An 18,936-nucleotide genomic window follows, 5' to 3' on the forward strand; every position below is an offset into this window, starting at 1 on the left:
ATAAATGTATAGTCTGTTTATTACAGTGTGTTTGATATAAATGTATAGCCTGTTTATTACAGTGTGTTTGATATAAATGTATAGTCTGTTTATTACAGTGTGTTTGATTTAAATGTATAGTTTATTACAGTGTGTTTGATATAAATGTATAGTCTGTTTATTACAGTGTGTTTGATATAAATGTATAGTCTGTTTATTACAGTGTGTTTGATATAAATGTATAGTTTATTACAGTGTGTTTGATATAAATGTATAGTCTGTTTATTACAGTGTGTTTGATATAAATGTATAGTTTATTACAGTGTGTTTGATATAAATGTATAGTCTGTTTATTACAGTGTGTTTGATATAAATGTATAGTCTGTTTATTACATTGTGTTTGATATAAATGTATAGTTTATTTATTACAGTGTGTTTGATATAAATGTATAGTCTGTTTATTACATTGTGTTTGATATAAATGTATAGTCTATTTATTACAGTGTGTTTGATATACATGTATAGTCTGTTTATTACATTGTGTTTGATATAAATGTATAGTCTGTTTATTACATTGTGTTTGATATAAATGTATAGTCTGTTTATTACAGTGTGTTTGATATAAATGTATAGTCTGTTTATTACAGTGTGTTTGATATAAATGTATAGTCTGTTTATTACAGTGTGTGTTTGATATAAATGTATAGTCTGTTTATTACATTGTATTTGGTATAAATGTATAGTCTGTTTATTACATTGTGTTTGATATAAATGTATAGTCTGTTTATTACAGTGTGTTTGATATAAATGTATAGTCTGTTTATTACAGTGTGTTTGATATAAATGTATAGTCTGTTTATTACAGTGTGTTTGGTATAAATGTATAGTCTGTTTATTACAGTGTGTTTGGTATAAATGTATAGTCTGTTTATTACAGTGTGTGTTTGATATAAATGTATAGTCTGTTTATTACAGTGTATTTGGTATAAATGTATAGTCTGTTTATTACATTGTGTTTGATATAAATATATAGTCTGTTTATTACATTGTGTTTGATATAAATGTATAGTCTGTTTATTACAGTGTGTTTGATATAAATGTATAGTCTGTTTATTACATTGTGTTTGGTATAAATGTATAGTCTGTTTATTACATTGTGTTTGGTATAAATGTATAGTCTGTTTATTACATTGTGTTTGATATAAATGTATAGTTTGATATAAATGTATAGTTTATTACAGTGTGTTTGATATAAATGTATAGTCTGTTTATTACATTGTGTTTGGTATAAATGTATAGTCTGTTTATCACATTGTGTTTGGTATAAATGTATAGTCTGTTTATTACATTGTGTTTGATATAAATGTATAGTCTGTTTATTACATTGTGTTTGATATAAATGTATAGTTTATTTATTACAGTGTGTTTGATATAAATGTATAGTCTGTTTATTACATTGTGTTTGATATAAATGTATAGTCTGTTTATTACAGTGTGTTTGATATAAATGTATAGTCTATTTATTACAGTGTGTTTGATATAAATGTATAGTCTGTTTATTACATTGTGTTTGATATAAATGTATAGTCTGTTTATTACATTGTGTTTGATATAAATGTATAGTCTGTTTATTACAGTGTGTTTGATATAAATGTATAGTCTGTTTATTACAGTGTGTTTGATATAAATGTATAGTCTGTTTATTACAGTGTGTGTTTGATATAAATGTATAGTCTGTTTATTACATTGTATTTGGTATAAATGTATATAATAAATGAGAGAAGTAGTCCCAGATATAGAGTCACATTCAAAAGGATGGTAACACTCAAAGCCAGGACATCAGTGATGTGTGATAGGAACCACATGTACCAAGACTGTAAACGGTAATAACACACCCCCTTCAATCAGGAATATAATTCATATATGCGCCCCAGTCTTTTCAGGCATCCACTATTGCGGAATAAGGTGAAATTCAAAACTCACCCTTCTGCCTTAATGAGTCGCTGTGGTCCGTGTCCGGTGGTGGGGAATATTTCAGAGGCGTGCTCCTAAATGGGGATAAACAACGGCTGAACTGCCGGTTCCCCTGCAAGGATTTGCTGTACTCCGGATCCCCTACAATACCAGACTTCCGGAACTCCGTAGCGTAGCGTGTGACGTCATCGGGGGCCTGTGAAGCCGGGGGTGTGTAACGATCAGCCAATCAGGTTCCCAGAAAGCTCGAAAAACGAAAACCACTGGTCCACTTGATTTCGCTTGTGTGTGAGGAACTGAAGGAAAACTGCTGCCAAATGAGGGACTCCTTGTGATCCCAAAGAGAACAAAATATGAAAGGATGAAGCAGTAGTCTTCCAAGTATGAATAAAAAGTCCAATCTTTATTTCATAGTTAAAACATCACAGCAAGGGGTAAGAAGGTGCAGGCTGGTTGACTAGTTTCGGCTGTGTGCCGTAATCATAATCCTGCAGCCACTTAAAATTGTACATATTTAAAGGGGTTTCCAAACACAGTGATTGGTCAATGTTAATGGGAGTGTAAATCCACCCCCTCACATAATTTAACCTCTTACTGAACTTTTATCTGGGCCTGATAGGAGATTTGACCTTGTTAACATAGAGAAAGACTATAGGAAATAATGATCACAGATAATCAATGCATTTATGCAGGCTCAAAAATATGTTTAGATATATATATATATATCTAAACATATTTTTGAGCCTGCATAAATGCATTGATTATCTGTGATCATTATTTCCTATAGTCTTTCTCTATGTTAACAAGGTCAAATCTCCTATCAGGCCCAGATAAAAGTTCAGTAAGAGGTTAAATTATGTGAGGGGGTGGATTTACACTCCCATTAACATTGACCAATCACTGTGTTTGGAAACCCCTTTAAATATGTACAATTTTAAGTGGCTGCAGGATTATGATTACGGCACACAGCCGAAACTAGTCAACCAGCCTGCACCTTCTTACCCCTTGCTGTGATGTTTTAACTATGAAATAAAGATTGGACTTTTTATTCATACTTGGAAGACTACTGCTTCATCCTTTCGTATAAATGTATAGTCTGTTTATTACATTGTGTTTGATATAAATGTATAGTCTGTTTATTACAGTGTGTTTGATATAAATGTATAGTCTGTTTATTACAGTGTGTTTGATATAAATGTATAGTCTGTTTATTACAGTGTGTTTGGTATAAATGTATAGTCTGTTTATTACAGTGTGTTTGGTATAAATGTATAGTCTGTTTATTACAGTGTGTGTTTGATATAAATGTATAGTCTGTTTATTACAGTGTATTTGGTATAAATGTATAGTCTGTTTATTACATTGTGTTTGATATAAATATATAGTCTGTTTATTACATTGTGTTTGATATAAATGTATAGTCTGTTTATTACAGTGTGTTTGATATAAATGTATAGTCTGTTTATTACATTGTGTTTGGTATAAATGTATAGTCTGTTTATTACATTGTGTTTGGTATAAATGTATAGTCTGTTTATTACATTGTGTTTGATATAAATGTATAGTTTGATATAAATGTATAGTTTATTACAGTGTGTTTGATATAAATGTATAGTCTGTTTATTACATTGTGTTTGGTATAAATGTATAGTCTGTTTATCACATTGTGTTTGGTATAAATGTATAGTCTGTTTATTACATTGTGTTTGATATAAATGTATAGTTTGATATAAATGTATAGTTTATTACAGTGTGTTTGATATAAATGTATAGTCTGTTTATTACATTGTGTTTGGTATAAATGTATAGTCTGTTTATTACATTGTGTTTGGTATAAATGTATAGTCTGTTTATTACAGTGTGTTTGATATAAATGTATAGTCTGTTTATTACAGTGTGTTTGATATAAATGTATAGTCTGTTTATTACATTGTGTTTGATATACATGTATAGTCTGTTTATTACAGTGTGTTTGATATAAATGTATAGTTTATTACAGTGTGTTTGATATAAATGTATAGTCTGTTTATTACATTGTGTTTGATATAAATGTATAGTCTGTTTATTACATTGTGTTTGATATAAATGTATAGTCTGTTTATTACATTGTGTTTGATATAAATGTATAGTCTGTTTATTACATTGTGTTTGGTATAAATGTATAGTCTGTTTATTACAGTGTGTTTGATATAAATGTATAGTTTGTTTATTACAGTGTGTTTGATATAAATGTATAGTCTGTTTATTACAGTGTGTTTGGTATAAATGTATAGTCTGTTTATTACATTGTGTTTGGTATAAATGTATAGTTTTTTTGTTACAGTGTGTTTGATATAAATGTATAGTCTGTTTATTACATTGTGTTTGCTATAAATGTATAGTTTATTACAGTGTGTTTGATATAAATGTATAGTCTGTTTATTACAGTGTGTTTGATATAAATGTATAGTCTGTTTATTACAGTGTATTTGATATAAATGTATAGTCTGTTTATTACAGTGTGTTTGATATAAATGTATAGTCTGTTTATTACATTGTGTTTGATATAAATGTATAGTTTGTTTATTACAGTGTGTTTGATATAAATGTATAGTCTGTTTATTACAGTGTGTTTGATATAAATGTATAGTCTGTTTATTACAGTGTGTTTGATATAAATGTATAGTTTATTACAGTGTGTGTTTGATATAAATGTATAGTCTGTTTATTACAGTGTGTTTGATATAAATGTATAGTCTGTTTATTACAGTGTATTTGATATAAATGTATAGTTTATTACAGTGTGTTTGATATAAATGTATAGTTTATTACAGTGTGTTTGATATAAATGTATAGTTTATTACAGTGTGTTTGATATAAATGTATAGTTTATTACAGTGTGTTTGATATAAATGTATAGTTTGTTTATTACATTGTGTTTGATATAAATGTATAGTTTGTTTATTACAGTGTGTTTGATATAAATGTATAGTTTGTTTATTACAGTGTGTTTGATATAAATGTATAGTCTGTTTATTACAGTGTGTTTGATATAAATGTATAGTTTTTTGTTACAGTGTGTTTGATATAAATGTATAGTCTGTTTATTACATTGTGTTTGATATAAATGTATAGTTTATTACAGTGTGTTTGATATAAATGTATAGTTTATTACAGTGTGTTTGATATAAATGTATAGTTTATTACAGTGTGTTTGATATAAATGTATAGTCTGTTTATTACAGTGTGTTTGATATAAATGTATAGTCTGTTTATTACAGTGTGTTTGATATAAATGTATAGTTTATTACAGTGTGTTTGATATAAATGTATAGTTTGTTTATTACAGTGTGTTTGATATAAATGTATAGTCTGTTTATTACAGTGTATTTGATATAAATGTATAGTTTATTACAGTGTGTTTGATATAAATGTATAGTTTGTTTATTACATTGTGTTTGATATAAATGTATAGTCTATTTATTACAGTGTGTTTGATATAAATGTATAGTCTGTTTATTACATTGTGTTTGATATAAATGTATAGTCTATTTATTACAGTGTGTTTGATATAAATGTATAGTCTGTTTATTACAGTGTGTTTGATATAAATGTATAGTCTGTTTATTACATTGTATTTGATATAAATGTATAGTCTGTTTATTACATTGTGTTTGATATAAATGTATAGTTTATTACAGTGTGTTTGATATAAATGTATAGTTTATTACAGTGTGTTTGATATAAATGTATAGTTTATTACAGTGTGTTTGATATAAATGTATAGTCTGTTTATTACAGTGTGTTTAATATAAATGTATAGTTTATTACATTGTGTTTGATATAAATGTATAGTCTGTTTATTACATTGTGTTTGATATAAATGTATAGCCTGTTTATTACAGTGTGTTTGATATAAATGTATAGTCTGTTTATTACAGTGTGTTTGATATAAATGTATAGTCTGTTTATTACAGTGTGTTTGATATAAATGTATAGTCTGTTTATTACAGTGTGTTTGATATAAATGTATAGTCTGTTTATTACATTGTGTTTGATATAAATGTATAGTTTATTTATTACAGTGTGTTTGATATAAATGTATAGTCTGTTTATTACATTGTGTTTGATATAAATGTATAGTCTATTTATTACAGTGTGTTTGATATACATGTATAGTCTGTTTATTACATTGTGTTTGATATAAATGTATAGTCTGTTTATTACATTGTGTTTGATATAAATGTATAGTCTGTTTATTACAGTGTGTTTGATATAAATGTATAGTCTGTTTATTACATTGTGTTTGATATAAATGTATAGTCTGTTTATTACAGTGTGTTTGATATAAATGTATAGTTTATTTCAGTGTGTTTGATATAAATGTATAGTCTGTTTATTACAGTGTGTTTGATATAAATGTATAGTCTGTTTATTACAGTGTGTTTGATATAAATGTATAGTTTATTACAGTGTGTTTGATATAAATGTATAGTCTGTTTATTACAGTGTGTTTGATATAAATGTATAGTCTGTTTATGATAGTGTGTTTGATGTAAATGTATAGTCTGTCTATTACATTGTGTTTGATATAAATGTATAGTCTGTTTATTACAGTGTGTTTGATATAAATGTATAGTTTGTTTATTACAGTGTGTTTGATATAAATGTATAGTCTGTTTATTACAGTGTGTTTGATATAAATGTATAGTTTGTTTATTACAGTGTGTTTGATATAAATGTATAGTCTGTTTATTACAGTGTGTTTGATATAAATTTATAGTCTGTTTATTACAGTGTGTTTGATATAAATGTATAGTTTATTTCAGTGTGTTTGATATAAATGTATGTCTATTTATTACAGTGTGTTTGATATACATGTATAGTCTGTTTATTACATTGTGTTTGATATAAATGTATAGTCTGTTTATTACAGTGTGTTTGATATAAATGTATAGTCTGTTTATTACAGTGTGTTTGATATAAATTTATAGTCTGTTTATTACATTGTGTTTGATATAAATGTATAGTCTATTTATTACAGTGTGTTTGATATACATGTATAGTCTGTTTATTACATTGTGTTTGATATAAATGTATAGTCTGTTTATTACAGTGTGTTTGATATAAATTTATAGTCTGTTTATTACAGTGTGTTTGATATAAATGTATAGTTTATTTCAGTGTGTTTGATATAAATGTATGTCTATTTATTACAGTGTGTTTGATATACATGTATAGTCTGTTTATTACAGTGTGTTTGATATACATGTATAGTCTGTTTATTACAGTGTGTTTGATATAAATGTATAGTCTGTTTATTACAGTGTGTTTGATATAAATTTATAGTCTGTTTATTACAGTGTGTTTGATATAAATGTATAGTTTATTTCAGTGTGTTTGATATAAATGTATGTCTATTTATTACAGTGTGTTTGATATACATGTATAGTCTGTTTATTACATTGTGTTTGATATAAATGTATAGTCTGTTTATTACAGTGTGTTTGATATAAATGTATAGTCTGTTTATTACAGTGTGTTTGATATAAATTTATAGTCTGTTTATTACATTGTGTTTGATATAAATGTATAGTCTATTTATTACAGTGTGTTTGATATACATGTATAGTCTGTTTATTACATTGTGTTTGATATAAATGTATAGTCTGTTTATTACAGTGTGTTTGATATAAATGTATAGTCTGTTTATTACATTGTGTTTGATATAAATGTATAGTTTATTACAGTGTGTTTGATATAAATGTATAGTTTATTACAGTGTGTTTGATATAAATGTATAGTCTATTTATTACAGTGTGTTTGATATACATGTATAGTCTGTTTATTACATTGTGTTTGATATAAATGTATAGTCTGTTTATTACAGTGTGTTTGATATAAATGTATAGTCTGTTTATTACATTGTGTTTGATATAAATGTATAGTTTGATATAAATGTATAGTTTATTACAGTGTGTTTGATATAAATGTATAGTTTGTTTATTACAGTGTTTTTGATATAAATGTATAGTCTGTTTATTACAGTGTTTTTGATATAAATGTATAGTCTATTTATTACAGTGTGTTTGATATACATGTATAGTCTGTTTATTACAGTGTGTTTGATATAAATTTATAGTCTGTTTATTACATTGTGTTTGATATAAATGTATAGTCTATTTATTACAGTGTGTTTGATATACATGTATAGTCTGTTTATTACATTGTGTTTGATATAAATGTATAGTCTGTTTATTACAGTGTGTTTGATATAAATGTATAGTCTGTTTATTACATTGTGTTTGATATAAATGTATAGTCTGTTTATTACAGTGTGTTTGATATAAATGTATAGTCTGTTTATTACATTGTGTTTGATATAAATGTATAGTTTATTACAGTGTGTTTGATATAAATGTATAGTTTATTACAGTGTGTTTGATATAAATGTATAGTCTATTTATTACAGTGTGTTTGATATACATGTATAGTCTGTTTATTACATTGTGTTTGATATAAATGTATAGTCTGTTTATTACAGTGTGTTTGATATAAATGTATAGTCTGTTTATTACATTGTGTTTGATATAAATGTATAGTTTGATATAAATGTATAGTTTATTACAGTGTGTTTGATATAAATGTATAGTTTGTTTATTACAGTGTTTTTGAAATAAATGTATAGTCTGTTTATTACAGTGTTTTTGATATAAATGTATAGTCTGTTTATTACATTGTGTTTGATATAAATGTATAGTTTGTTTATTACAGTGTGTTTGATATAAATGTATAGTCTGTTTATTACAGTGTGTTTGATATAAATGTATAGTCTGTTTATTACAGTGTGTGTTTGATATAAATGTATAGTCTTTTTATTACATTGTGTTTGATATAAATGTATAGTCTATTTATTACAGTGTGTTTGATATAAATGTATAGTCTGTTTATTACAGTGTGTTTGATATAAATGTATAGTCTGTTTATTACATTGTATTTGATATAAATGTATAGTCTGTTTATTACATTGTGTTTGATATAAATGTATAGTTTATTACAGTGTGTTTGATATAAATGTATAGTTTATTACAGTGTGTTTGATATAAATGTATAGTTTATTACAGTGTGTTTGATATAAATGTATAGTCTTTTTATTACATTGTGTTTGATATAAATGTATAGTCTGTTTATTACAGTGTGTTTGATATAAATGTATAGTTTGTTTATTACAGTGTGTTTGATATAAATGTATAGTCTGTTTATTACAGTGTGTTTGATATAAATGTATAGTCTGTTTATTACAGTGTGTTTGATATAAATGTATAGTCTGTTTATTACAGTGTGTTTGATATAAATGTATAGTTTATTACAGTGTGTTTGATATAAATGTATAGTTTATTACAGTGTGTTTGATATAAATGTATAGTCTGTTTATTACAGTGTGTTTGATATAAATTTATAGTCTGTTTATTACATTGTGTTTGATATAAATGTATAGTCTATTTATTACAGTGTGTTTGATATACATGTATAGTCTGTTTATTACATTGTGTTTGATATAAATGTATAGTCTGTTTATTACAGTGTGTTTGATATAAATGTATAGTCTGTTTATTACAGTGTGTTTGATATAAATGTATAGTCTGTTTATTACATTGTGTTTGATATAAATGTATAGTTTGTTTATTACAGTGTGTTTGATATAAATGTATAGTTTATTACAGTGTGTTTGATATAAATGTATAGTTTGTTTATTACAGTGTTTTTGATATAAATGTATAGTCTGTTTATTACAGTTTTTGATATAAATGTATAGTCTGTTTATTACATTGTGTTTGATATAAATATATAGTCTGTTTATTACATTGTGTTTGATATAAATGTATAGTCTGTTTATTACAGTGTGTTTGATATAAATGTATAGTTTGTTTATTACAGTGTGTTTGATATAAATGTATAGTTTGTTTATTACAGTGTGTTTGATATAAATGTATAGTTTATTACAGTGTGTTTGATATAAATGTATAGTCTGTTTATTACATTGTGTTTGATATAAATGTATAGTCTGTTTATTACATTGTGTTTGGTATAAATGTATAGTCTGTTTATTACAGTGTGTTTGATATAAATGTATAGTCTGTTTATTACATTGTATTTGATATAAATGTATAGTCTGTTTATTACAGTGTATTTGATATAAATGTATAGTTTATTACAGTGTGTTTGATATAAATGTATAGTTTGTTTATTACAGTGTGTTTGATATAAATGTATAGTCTGTTTATTACAGTGTGTTTGATATAAATGTATAGTCTGTTTATTACATTGTATTTGATATAAATGTATAGTCTGTTTATTACAGTGTATTTGATATAAATGTATAGTTTATTACAGTGTGTTTGATATAAATGTATAGTTTATTACAGTGTGTTTGATATAAATTTATAGTTTTAATTTAAGACTTTATTCCCCTTAGGTACGAGAGTTTTGAGGACCCCTCAGGCACAGTGGACAAGTTTCATTACGGAACTCACTACTCTAATGCAGCGGGGGTCATGCACTACATGATACGCACAGAGCCCTTCACTACACTACACATCCAGCTACAAAGTGGCAGGTGAGAGGGCTGAGGCACCTTCAGTATTTAGTACTGGGGAACATTTTATTTTAGTTTTAAAGGGACAGTAAAGTTAATATTTAGATAGAGCTTGCAATTTAAAACAACCTTTTTAATTATTTTATCAAATTTGCTTCATTCTCTCTGTATCATCTTGGAGCATCAATGCACTACTAGAAGCTAGCTGAACACAGGTGAGCCAATGACAAGAGGTGTAGAAGTGCTGCCACCAATCAGCAGCTTTTTTCCTAGTAGTGTGTTGCTGATCCTGATCCTACCTAGGTATGCTTTTCAACAAAGGATACAAAGAGCATGAAGGAAATTTGATAATAGAAGTAAAATGGAAAGTTGTTTAAAATGGCAGAATGTATCTGAATTGTAAAAGTTTAATTGTGACTTTGCTGTCCCTTTTAAGTAAGAACCAGTTTATGCACTGACACAGGGTCCTTGTATCAAGAGAATGACAATGTATTTGCTAATGTACTATATCTGTCTACAAGTTTGTGTGTTTGCTGATGTGCTGTCTCTGCCAGTGACTTAGGCCTCGCTTCCATTGAGCCGTTAAAAATGGAGTCGTAAGCTACCGAAGCGGCCGACAGCTAAAAGTAATTTGCGGCTCCATTTTAGTACCAGATTTCCATTGAAAAGGTTTCCGCTTTGCGTGCGGTCGCTCTTTTCGTGTAGATGTAAGTTAGCGTTGTGTTAACGCTTCCACCAGATGCTGGATTTATAAAACAATAGGTTACTATGGTAACCCAACCTTACACTACACTCGATCGCATATACAGTGCCGCATACAAGTGCGGCGCGTATATTTTACCTGTCGCTCGCTGTTAAAATAAAATCAAACACCTAACGCATGTGCAATATCTACCTCTCATCCGCAACCTCCCACTGCAATAACTAATGTATTAACCCCTAATCCGCCAACCCCCATATCGCAAAGTATCTATTTAAACTATTAACCTTTAATCTGCCATTCACCCACATCGCAATTAACCTAATAAATCTATTAACCACTAAACCGCCATTCACCCACATCGCAATTAACCTAATAAATCTATTAACCCCTAAACCGCCATTAACCCACATCACAATTAACCTAATAAATCTGTTAACCCCTAAACCGCCAAACCCCACAACGCAAATAACTAATCACTAAGCCCCCTAACCTAACACCCACTAAATTAACCCCATTACATAAATTAAAATAATCCTAAATTGCAATTAAAATAATAAATCCTTAATTACAAATAAAATAAAAAACCTAACATTACTTTAAAAATAAAAAAACCTAAGTTTAAATTAATCTAAAATTACAAAAAATAAAAGTCTAATATTACATAAAATAATAAACCAAATTATCAAAAAGAAAAAAATTATACCTAATCCCTATGAAAATAAAAAAGACCCCCAAAAATAAAAACAGCCCCTATTCTAATAACTACCAATAGCCCTTTAAAGGGCCTTTTGTAGGGCATTGCCCTAAGTTAAACCTTTAAAAAAAAAAAAACTAAGTTCCCCCTAACAGTAAAATCCCCCACCCACCAAACCCCCCAAAATAAAAAACCTAACACTAAAAATTCCTAAACTACCCATTGCCCCTAAAGTGGCATTTGTATGGGCATTGTCCTTAAAAGGGCATTCAGCTATTTTACTGCCCTTAAAAGGGCATTCAGCTCTTTTACAACTGCCCAAAAGCCCTAATCTAAAAAAAAAACCAAAAAAAAAAACCTGTCTTAACCACCAGATAGGTACTCACGGTTCCTGAAGTCCGGCGGTGAAGTCTTCTTCCAAGCAGCGACCTCTTCTATCTTCATCCAGGACCGCGGAACTGAAGACCGGCGACTGCGGAAGCCAAGGGGCTTGAAGGACCCTCTTCGTACGATTACCGCCGTATACTGAATATTGTAATTTTTGTTACTGTATCGGAAGCCTCGGGCAGTGTATTAACGGTTTGCACGGACATTGGAAACCGGGTATAATTTAAAGATTAGCGGCTTCTGATACTTTGTATGGGACACGATAATGTTTTCGGCAGACGGAGTCCGGTTGCCGAAATCGAGTTATAACGGGCCGTTGGAAGCAGTCGATAAACGATATTGCTTCCAACAGCATATTTAGCAGTTTGCAAGTGCACGCAAAACGAATTACGGCTCAATGGAAACGAGCACTTAGTGTATACAATGTGCCTGGTAATGTACTATCTAGGCCCTTCAGTTTGTGCTTAATGTTTATTTGCTAATGTGCTATCTCTGCCTACAGATGTGTATATAATGTGTATTTGCTAATGTGTTATCTCTGCCTTGAAGATTTGTATATAATGTGTGTTTGCTAATGTACTATCTCTGCCTACAGATGTGTATATAATGTGTGTTTGCTATTGTGTTATTTCTGCCTACAGATGTGTATATAATGTGTGTTTGCTAATGTACTATCTCTGCCTACAGATGTGTATATAATGTGTATTTGCTAATGTGCTATCTCTGCCTTGCAGATTTGTATATAATGTGTGTTTGCTATTGTGTTATTTCTGCCTACAGATGTGTATATAATGTGTGTTTGCTATTGTGCTATCTCTGCCTACAGATGTGTATATAATGTGTGTTTGCTATTGTGCTATCTCTGCCTACAGATGTGTATATAATGTGTGTTTGCTATTGTGCTATTTCTGCCTACAGATGTGTATATAATGTGTGTTTGCTATTGTGCTATCTCTGCCTACAGATGTGTATATAATGTGTGTTTGCTATTGTGCTATTTCTGCCTACAGATGTGTATATAATGTGTGTTTGCTATTGTGCTATCTCTGCCTACAGATGTGTATATAATGTGTGTTTGCTAATGTACTATCTCTGCCTACAGATGTGTATATAATGTGTGTTTGCTATTGTGCTATCTCTGCCTACAGATGTGTATATAATGTGTGTTTGCTAATGTACTATCTCTGCCTACAGATGTGTATATAATGTGTGTTTGCTATTGTGCTATCTCTGCCTACAGATGTGTATATAATGTGTGTTTGCTATTGTGCTATCTCTGCCTTGCAGATTTGTATATAATGTGTGTTTGCTATTGTGCTATCTCTGCCTACAGATGTGTATATAATGTGTGTTTGCTATTGTGTTATTTCTGCCTACAGATGTGTATATAATGTGTGTTTGCTATTGTGCTATTTCTGCCTACAGATGTGTATATAATGTGTGTTTGCTATTGTGTTATTTCTGCCTACAGATGTGTATATAATGTGTGTTTGCTAATGTACTATCTCTGCCTACAGATGTGTATATAATGTGTGTTTGCTAATGTACTATCTCTGCCTACAGATGTGTATATATTGTGTGTTTGCTAATGTACTATCTCTGCCTACAGATGTGTATATAATGTGTGTTTGCTATTGTGTTATTTCTGCCTACAGATGTGTATATAATGTGTGTTTGCTAATGTGCTATCTCTGCCTACAGATGTGTATATAATGTGTGTTTGCTATTGTGCTATCTCTGCCTTGCAGATTTGTATATAATGTGTGTTTGCTATTGTGCTATCTCTGCCTACAGATGTGTATATAATGTGTGTTTGCTAATGTGCTATCTCTGCCTACAGATGTGTATATAATGTGTGTTTGCTAATGTACTATCTCTGCCTACAGATGTGTATATAATGTGTGTTTGCTAATGTACTATCTCTGCCTACAGATGTGTATATAATGTGTGTTTGCTATTGTGCTATCTCTGCCTACAGATGTGTATATAATGTGTGTTTGCTATTGTGCTATCTCTGCCTACAGATGTGTATATAATGTGTGTTTGCTATTGTGTTATTTCTGCCTACAGATGTGTATATAATGTGTGTTTGCTAATGTGCTATCTCTGCCTACAGATTTGTATATAATGTGTGTTTGCTATTGTGTTATTTCTGCCTACAGATGTGTATATAATGTGTGTTTGCTATTGTGCTATCTCTGCCTACAGATGTGTATATAATGTGTGTTTGCTATTGTGCTATCTCTGCCTTGCAGATTTGTATATAATGTGTGTTTGCTATTGTGCTATCTCTGCCTACAGATGTGTATATAATGTGTGTTTGCTATTGTGCTATCTCTGCCTACAGATGTGTATATAATGTGTGTTTGCTAATGTACTATCTCTGCCTACAGATGTGTATATAATGTGTGTTTGCTAATGTACTATCTCTGCCTACAGATGTGTATATAATGTGTGTTTGCTATTGTTATTTCTGCATACAGATGTGTATATAATGTGTGTTTGCTATTGTGTTATTTCTGCCTACAGATGTGTATATAATGTGTGTTTGCTATTGTGTTATTTCTGCCTACAGATGTGTATATAATGTGTGTTTGCTATTGTGTTATTTCTGCCTATAGATGTGTATATAATGTGTGTTTGCTAATGTGCTATCTCTGCCTACAGATTTGTATATAATGTGTGTTTGCTATTGTGTTATTTCTGCCTACAGATGTGTATATAATGTGTGTTTGCTATTGTGCTATCTCTGCCTACAGATGTGTATATAATGTGTGTTTGCTAATGTACTATCTCTGCCTACAGATGTGTATATAATGTGTGTTTGCTATTGTGTTATTTCTGCCTACAGATGTGTATATAATGTGTGTTTGCTAATGTGCTATCTCTGCCTACAGATTTGTATATAATGTGTGTTTGCTATTGTGTTATTTCTGCCTACAGATGTGTATATAATGTGTGTTTGCTATTGTGCTATCTCTGCCTACAGATGTGTATATAATGTGTGTTTGCTAATGTACTATCTCTGCCTACAGATGTGTATATAATGTGTGTTTGCTAATGTGCTATCTCTGCCTACAGATTTGTATATAATGTGTGTTTGCTATTGTGTTATTTCTGCATACAGATGTGTATATAATGTGTGTTTGCTAATGTGCTATCTCTGCCTACAGATTTGTATATAATGTGTGTTTGCTATTGTGTTATTTCTGCCTACAGATGTGTATATAATGTGTGTTTGCTATTGTGCTATCTCTGCCTACAGATGTGTATATAATGTGTGTTTGCTAATGTACTATCTCTGCCTACAGATGTGTATATAATGTGTGTTTGCTATTGTGCTATCTCTGCCTACAGATGTGTATATAATGTGTGTTTGCTATTGTGCTATCTCTGCCTTGCAGATTTGTATATAATGTGTGTTTGCTATTGTGCTATCTCTGCCTACAGATGTGTATATAATGTGTGTTTGCTATTGTGCTATCTCTGCCTACAGATGTGTATATAATGTGTGTTTGCTAATGTACTATCTCTGCCTACAGATGTGTATATAATGTGTGTTTGCTAATGTACTATCTCTGCCTACAGATGTGTATATAATGTGTGTTTGCTATTGTTATTTCTGCATACAGATGTGTATATAATGTGTGTTTGCTATTGTGTTATTTCTGCCTACAGATGTGTATATAATGTGTGTTTGCTATTGTGTTATTTCTGCCTACAGATGTGTATATAATGTGTGTTTGCTATTGTGTTATTTCTGCCTACAGATGTGTATATAATGTGTGTTTGCTAATGTGCTATCTCTGCCTACAGATTTGTATATAATGTGTGTTTGCTATTGTGTTATTTCTGCCTACAGATGTGTATATAATGTGTGTTTGCTATTGTGCTATCTCTGCCTACAGATGTGTATATAATGTGTGTTTGCTAATGTACTATCTCTGCCTACAGATTTGTATATAATGTGTTTGCTATTGTGCTATTTCTGCATACAGATGTGTATATAATGTGTGTTTGCTATTGTGTTATTTCTGCCTACAGATGTGTATATAATGTGTGTTTGCTATTGTGCTATTTCTGCATACAGATGTGTATATAATGTGTGTTTGCTATTGTGTTATTTCTGCCTACAGATGTGTATATAATGTGTGTTTGCTAATGTGCTATCTCTGCCTACAGATTTGTATATAATGTGTGTTTGCTATTGTGTTATTTCTGCCTACAGATGTGTATATAATGTGTGTTTGCTATTGTGCTATCTCTGCCTACAGATGTGTATATAATGTGTGTTTGCTAATGTACTATCTCTGCCTACAGATGTGTATATAATGTGTTTGCTATTGTGCTATCTCTGCCTACAGATGTGTATATAGTGTGTGTTTGCTATTGTGCTATCTCTGCCTACAGATGTGTATATAATGTGTGTTTGCTATTGTGCTATCTCTGCCTAAAGATGTGTATATAATGTGTGTTTGCTATTGTGCTATCTCTGCCTACAGATGTGTATATAATGTGTGTTTGCTAATGTGCTATCTCTGCCTACAGATTTGTATATAATGTGTGTTTGCTATTGTGTTATTTCTGCATACAGATGTGTATATAATGTGTGTTTGCTAATGTGCTATCTCTGCCTACAGATTTGTATATAATGTGTGTTTGCTATTGTGTTATTTCTGCCTACAGATGTGTATATAATGTGTGTTTGCTATTGTGCTATCTCTGCCTACAGATGTGTATATAATGTGTGTTTGCTAAGGTACTATCTCTGCCTACAGATGTGTATATAATGTGTGTTTGCTATTGTGCTATTTCTGCCTACAGATGGGTATATAATGTGTGTTTGCTAATGTGCTATCTCTGCCTACAGATGTGTATATAATGTGTGTTTGCTAATGTACTATCTCTGCCTACAGATGTGTATATAATGTGTGTTTGCTAATGTACTATCTCTGCCTACAGATGTGTATATAATGTGTGTTTGCTATTGTGCTATCTCTGCCTACAGATGTGTATATAATGTGTGTTTGCTATTGTGCTATCTCTGCCTACAGATGTGTATATAATGTGTGTTTGCTAATGTGTTATCTGCCTACAGATGTGTATATAATGTGTGTTTGCTAATGTACTATCTCTGCCTACAGATGTGTATATAATGTGTGTTTGCTAATGTGCTATCTGCCTACAGATGTGTATATAATGTGTGTTTGCTAATGTACTATCTCTGCCTACAGATGTGTATATAATGTGTGTTTGCTATTGTGCTATCTCTGCCTACAGATGTGTATATAATGTGTGTTTGCTAATGTGTTATCTGCCTACAGATGTGTATATAATGTGTGTTTGCTAAGGTACTATCTCTGCCTACAGATGTGTATATAATGTGTGTTTGCTATTGTGCTATCTCTGCCTACAGATGGGTATATAATGTGTGTTTGCTAATGTACTATCTCTGCCTACAGATGTGTATATAATGTGTGTTTGCTATTGTGCTATCTCTGCCTACAGATGTGTATATAATGTGTGTTTGCTATTGTGCTATCTCTGCCTACAGATGTGTATATAATGTGTGTTTGCTATTGTGCTATCTCTGCCTACAGATGTGTATATAATGTGTGTTTGCTATTGTGCTATCTCTGCCTACAGATGTGTATATAATGTGTGTTTGCTATTGTGCTATCTCTGCCTACAGATGTGTATATAATGTGTGTTTGCTAATGTACTATCTCTGCCTACAGATGTGTATATAATGTGTGTTTGCTAATGTGCTATTTCTGCCTACAGATGTGTATATAATGTGTGTTTGCTAATGTGCTATCTCTGCCTACAGATGTGTATATAATGTGTGTTTGCTATTGTGCTATCTCTGCCTACAGATGTGTATATAATGTGTGTTTGCTATTGTGCTATCTCTGCCTAAAGATGTGTATATAATGTGTGTTTGCTATTGTGCTATCTCTGCCTACAGATGTGTATATAATGTGTGTTTGCTATTGTGCTATCTCTGCCTACAGATGTGTATATAATGTGTGTTTGCTATTGTGTTATTTCTGCCTACAGATGTGTATATAATGTGTGTTTGCTAATGTGTTATTTCTGCCTACAGATGTGTATATAATGTGTGTTTGCTAATGTGCTATCTCTGCCTACAGATTTGTATATAATGTGTGTTTGCTATTGTGCTATCTCTGCCTAAAGATGTGTATATAATGTGTGTTTGCTATTGTGCTATCTCTGCCTACAGATGTGTATATAATGTGTGTTTGCTATTGTGCTATCTCTGCCTACAGATGTGTATATAATGTGTGTTTGCTATTGTGTTATTTCTGCCTACAGATGTGTATATAATGTGTGTTTGCTAATGTACTATCTCTGCCTACAGATGTGTATATAATGTGTGTTTGCTATTGTGCTATCTCTGCCTACAGATGTGTATATAATGTGTGTTTGCTAATGTACTATCTCTGCCTACAGATGTGTATATAATGTGTGTTTGCTAATGTGCTATTTCTGCCTACAGATGTGTATATAATGTGTGTTTGCTAATGTGCTATCTCTGCCTACAGATGTGTATATAATGTGTGTTTGCTATTGTGCTATCTCTGCCTACAGATGTGTATATAA

The 18,936-nt window shown here is 30.3% G+C and overlaps 1 protein-coding gene across 3 annotated transcripts in view; it reads left to right on the top strand.

Annotated features, from left to right (window-relative positions):
• Positions 1-18,936, top strand: part of NBEAL2 (neurobeachin like 2) — a 496,796-nt gene that overhangs the window by 421,712 nt on the left and 56,148 nt on the right. For all 3 annotated transcript variants that reach the window (XM_053713715.1, XM_053713717.1, XM_053713716.1), the window contains one exon: positions 10,409-10,549. In XM_053713715.1, the coding sequence (XP_053569690.1) occupies positions 10,409-10,549 (141 nt within the window). The remainder of the gene's footprint in view (positions 1-10,408; positions 10,550-18,936) is intronic.

This window comes from Bombina bombina, chromosome 5 (assembly GCF_027579735.1).
Source record: "Bombina bombina isolate aBomBom1 chromosome 5, aBomBom1.pri, whole genome shotgun sequence".
Lineage (NCBI taxonomy): Eukaryota > Metazoa > Chordata > Amphibia > Anura > Bombinatoridae > Bombina > Bombina bombina.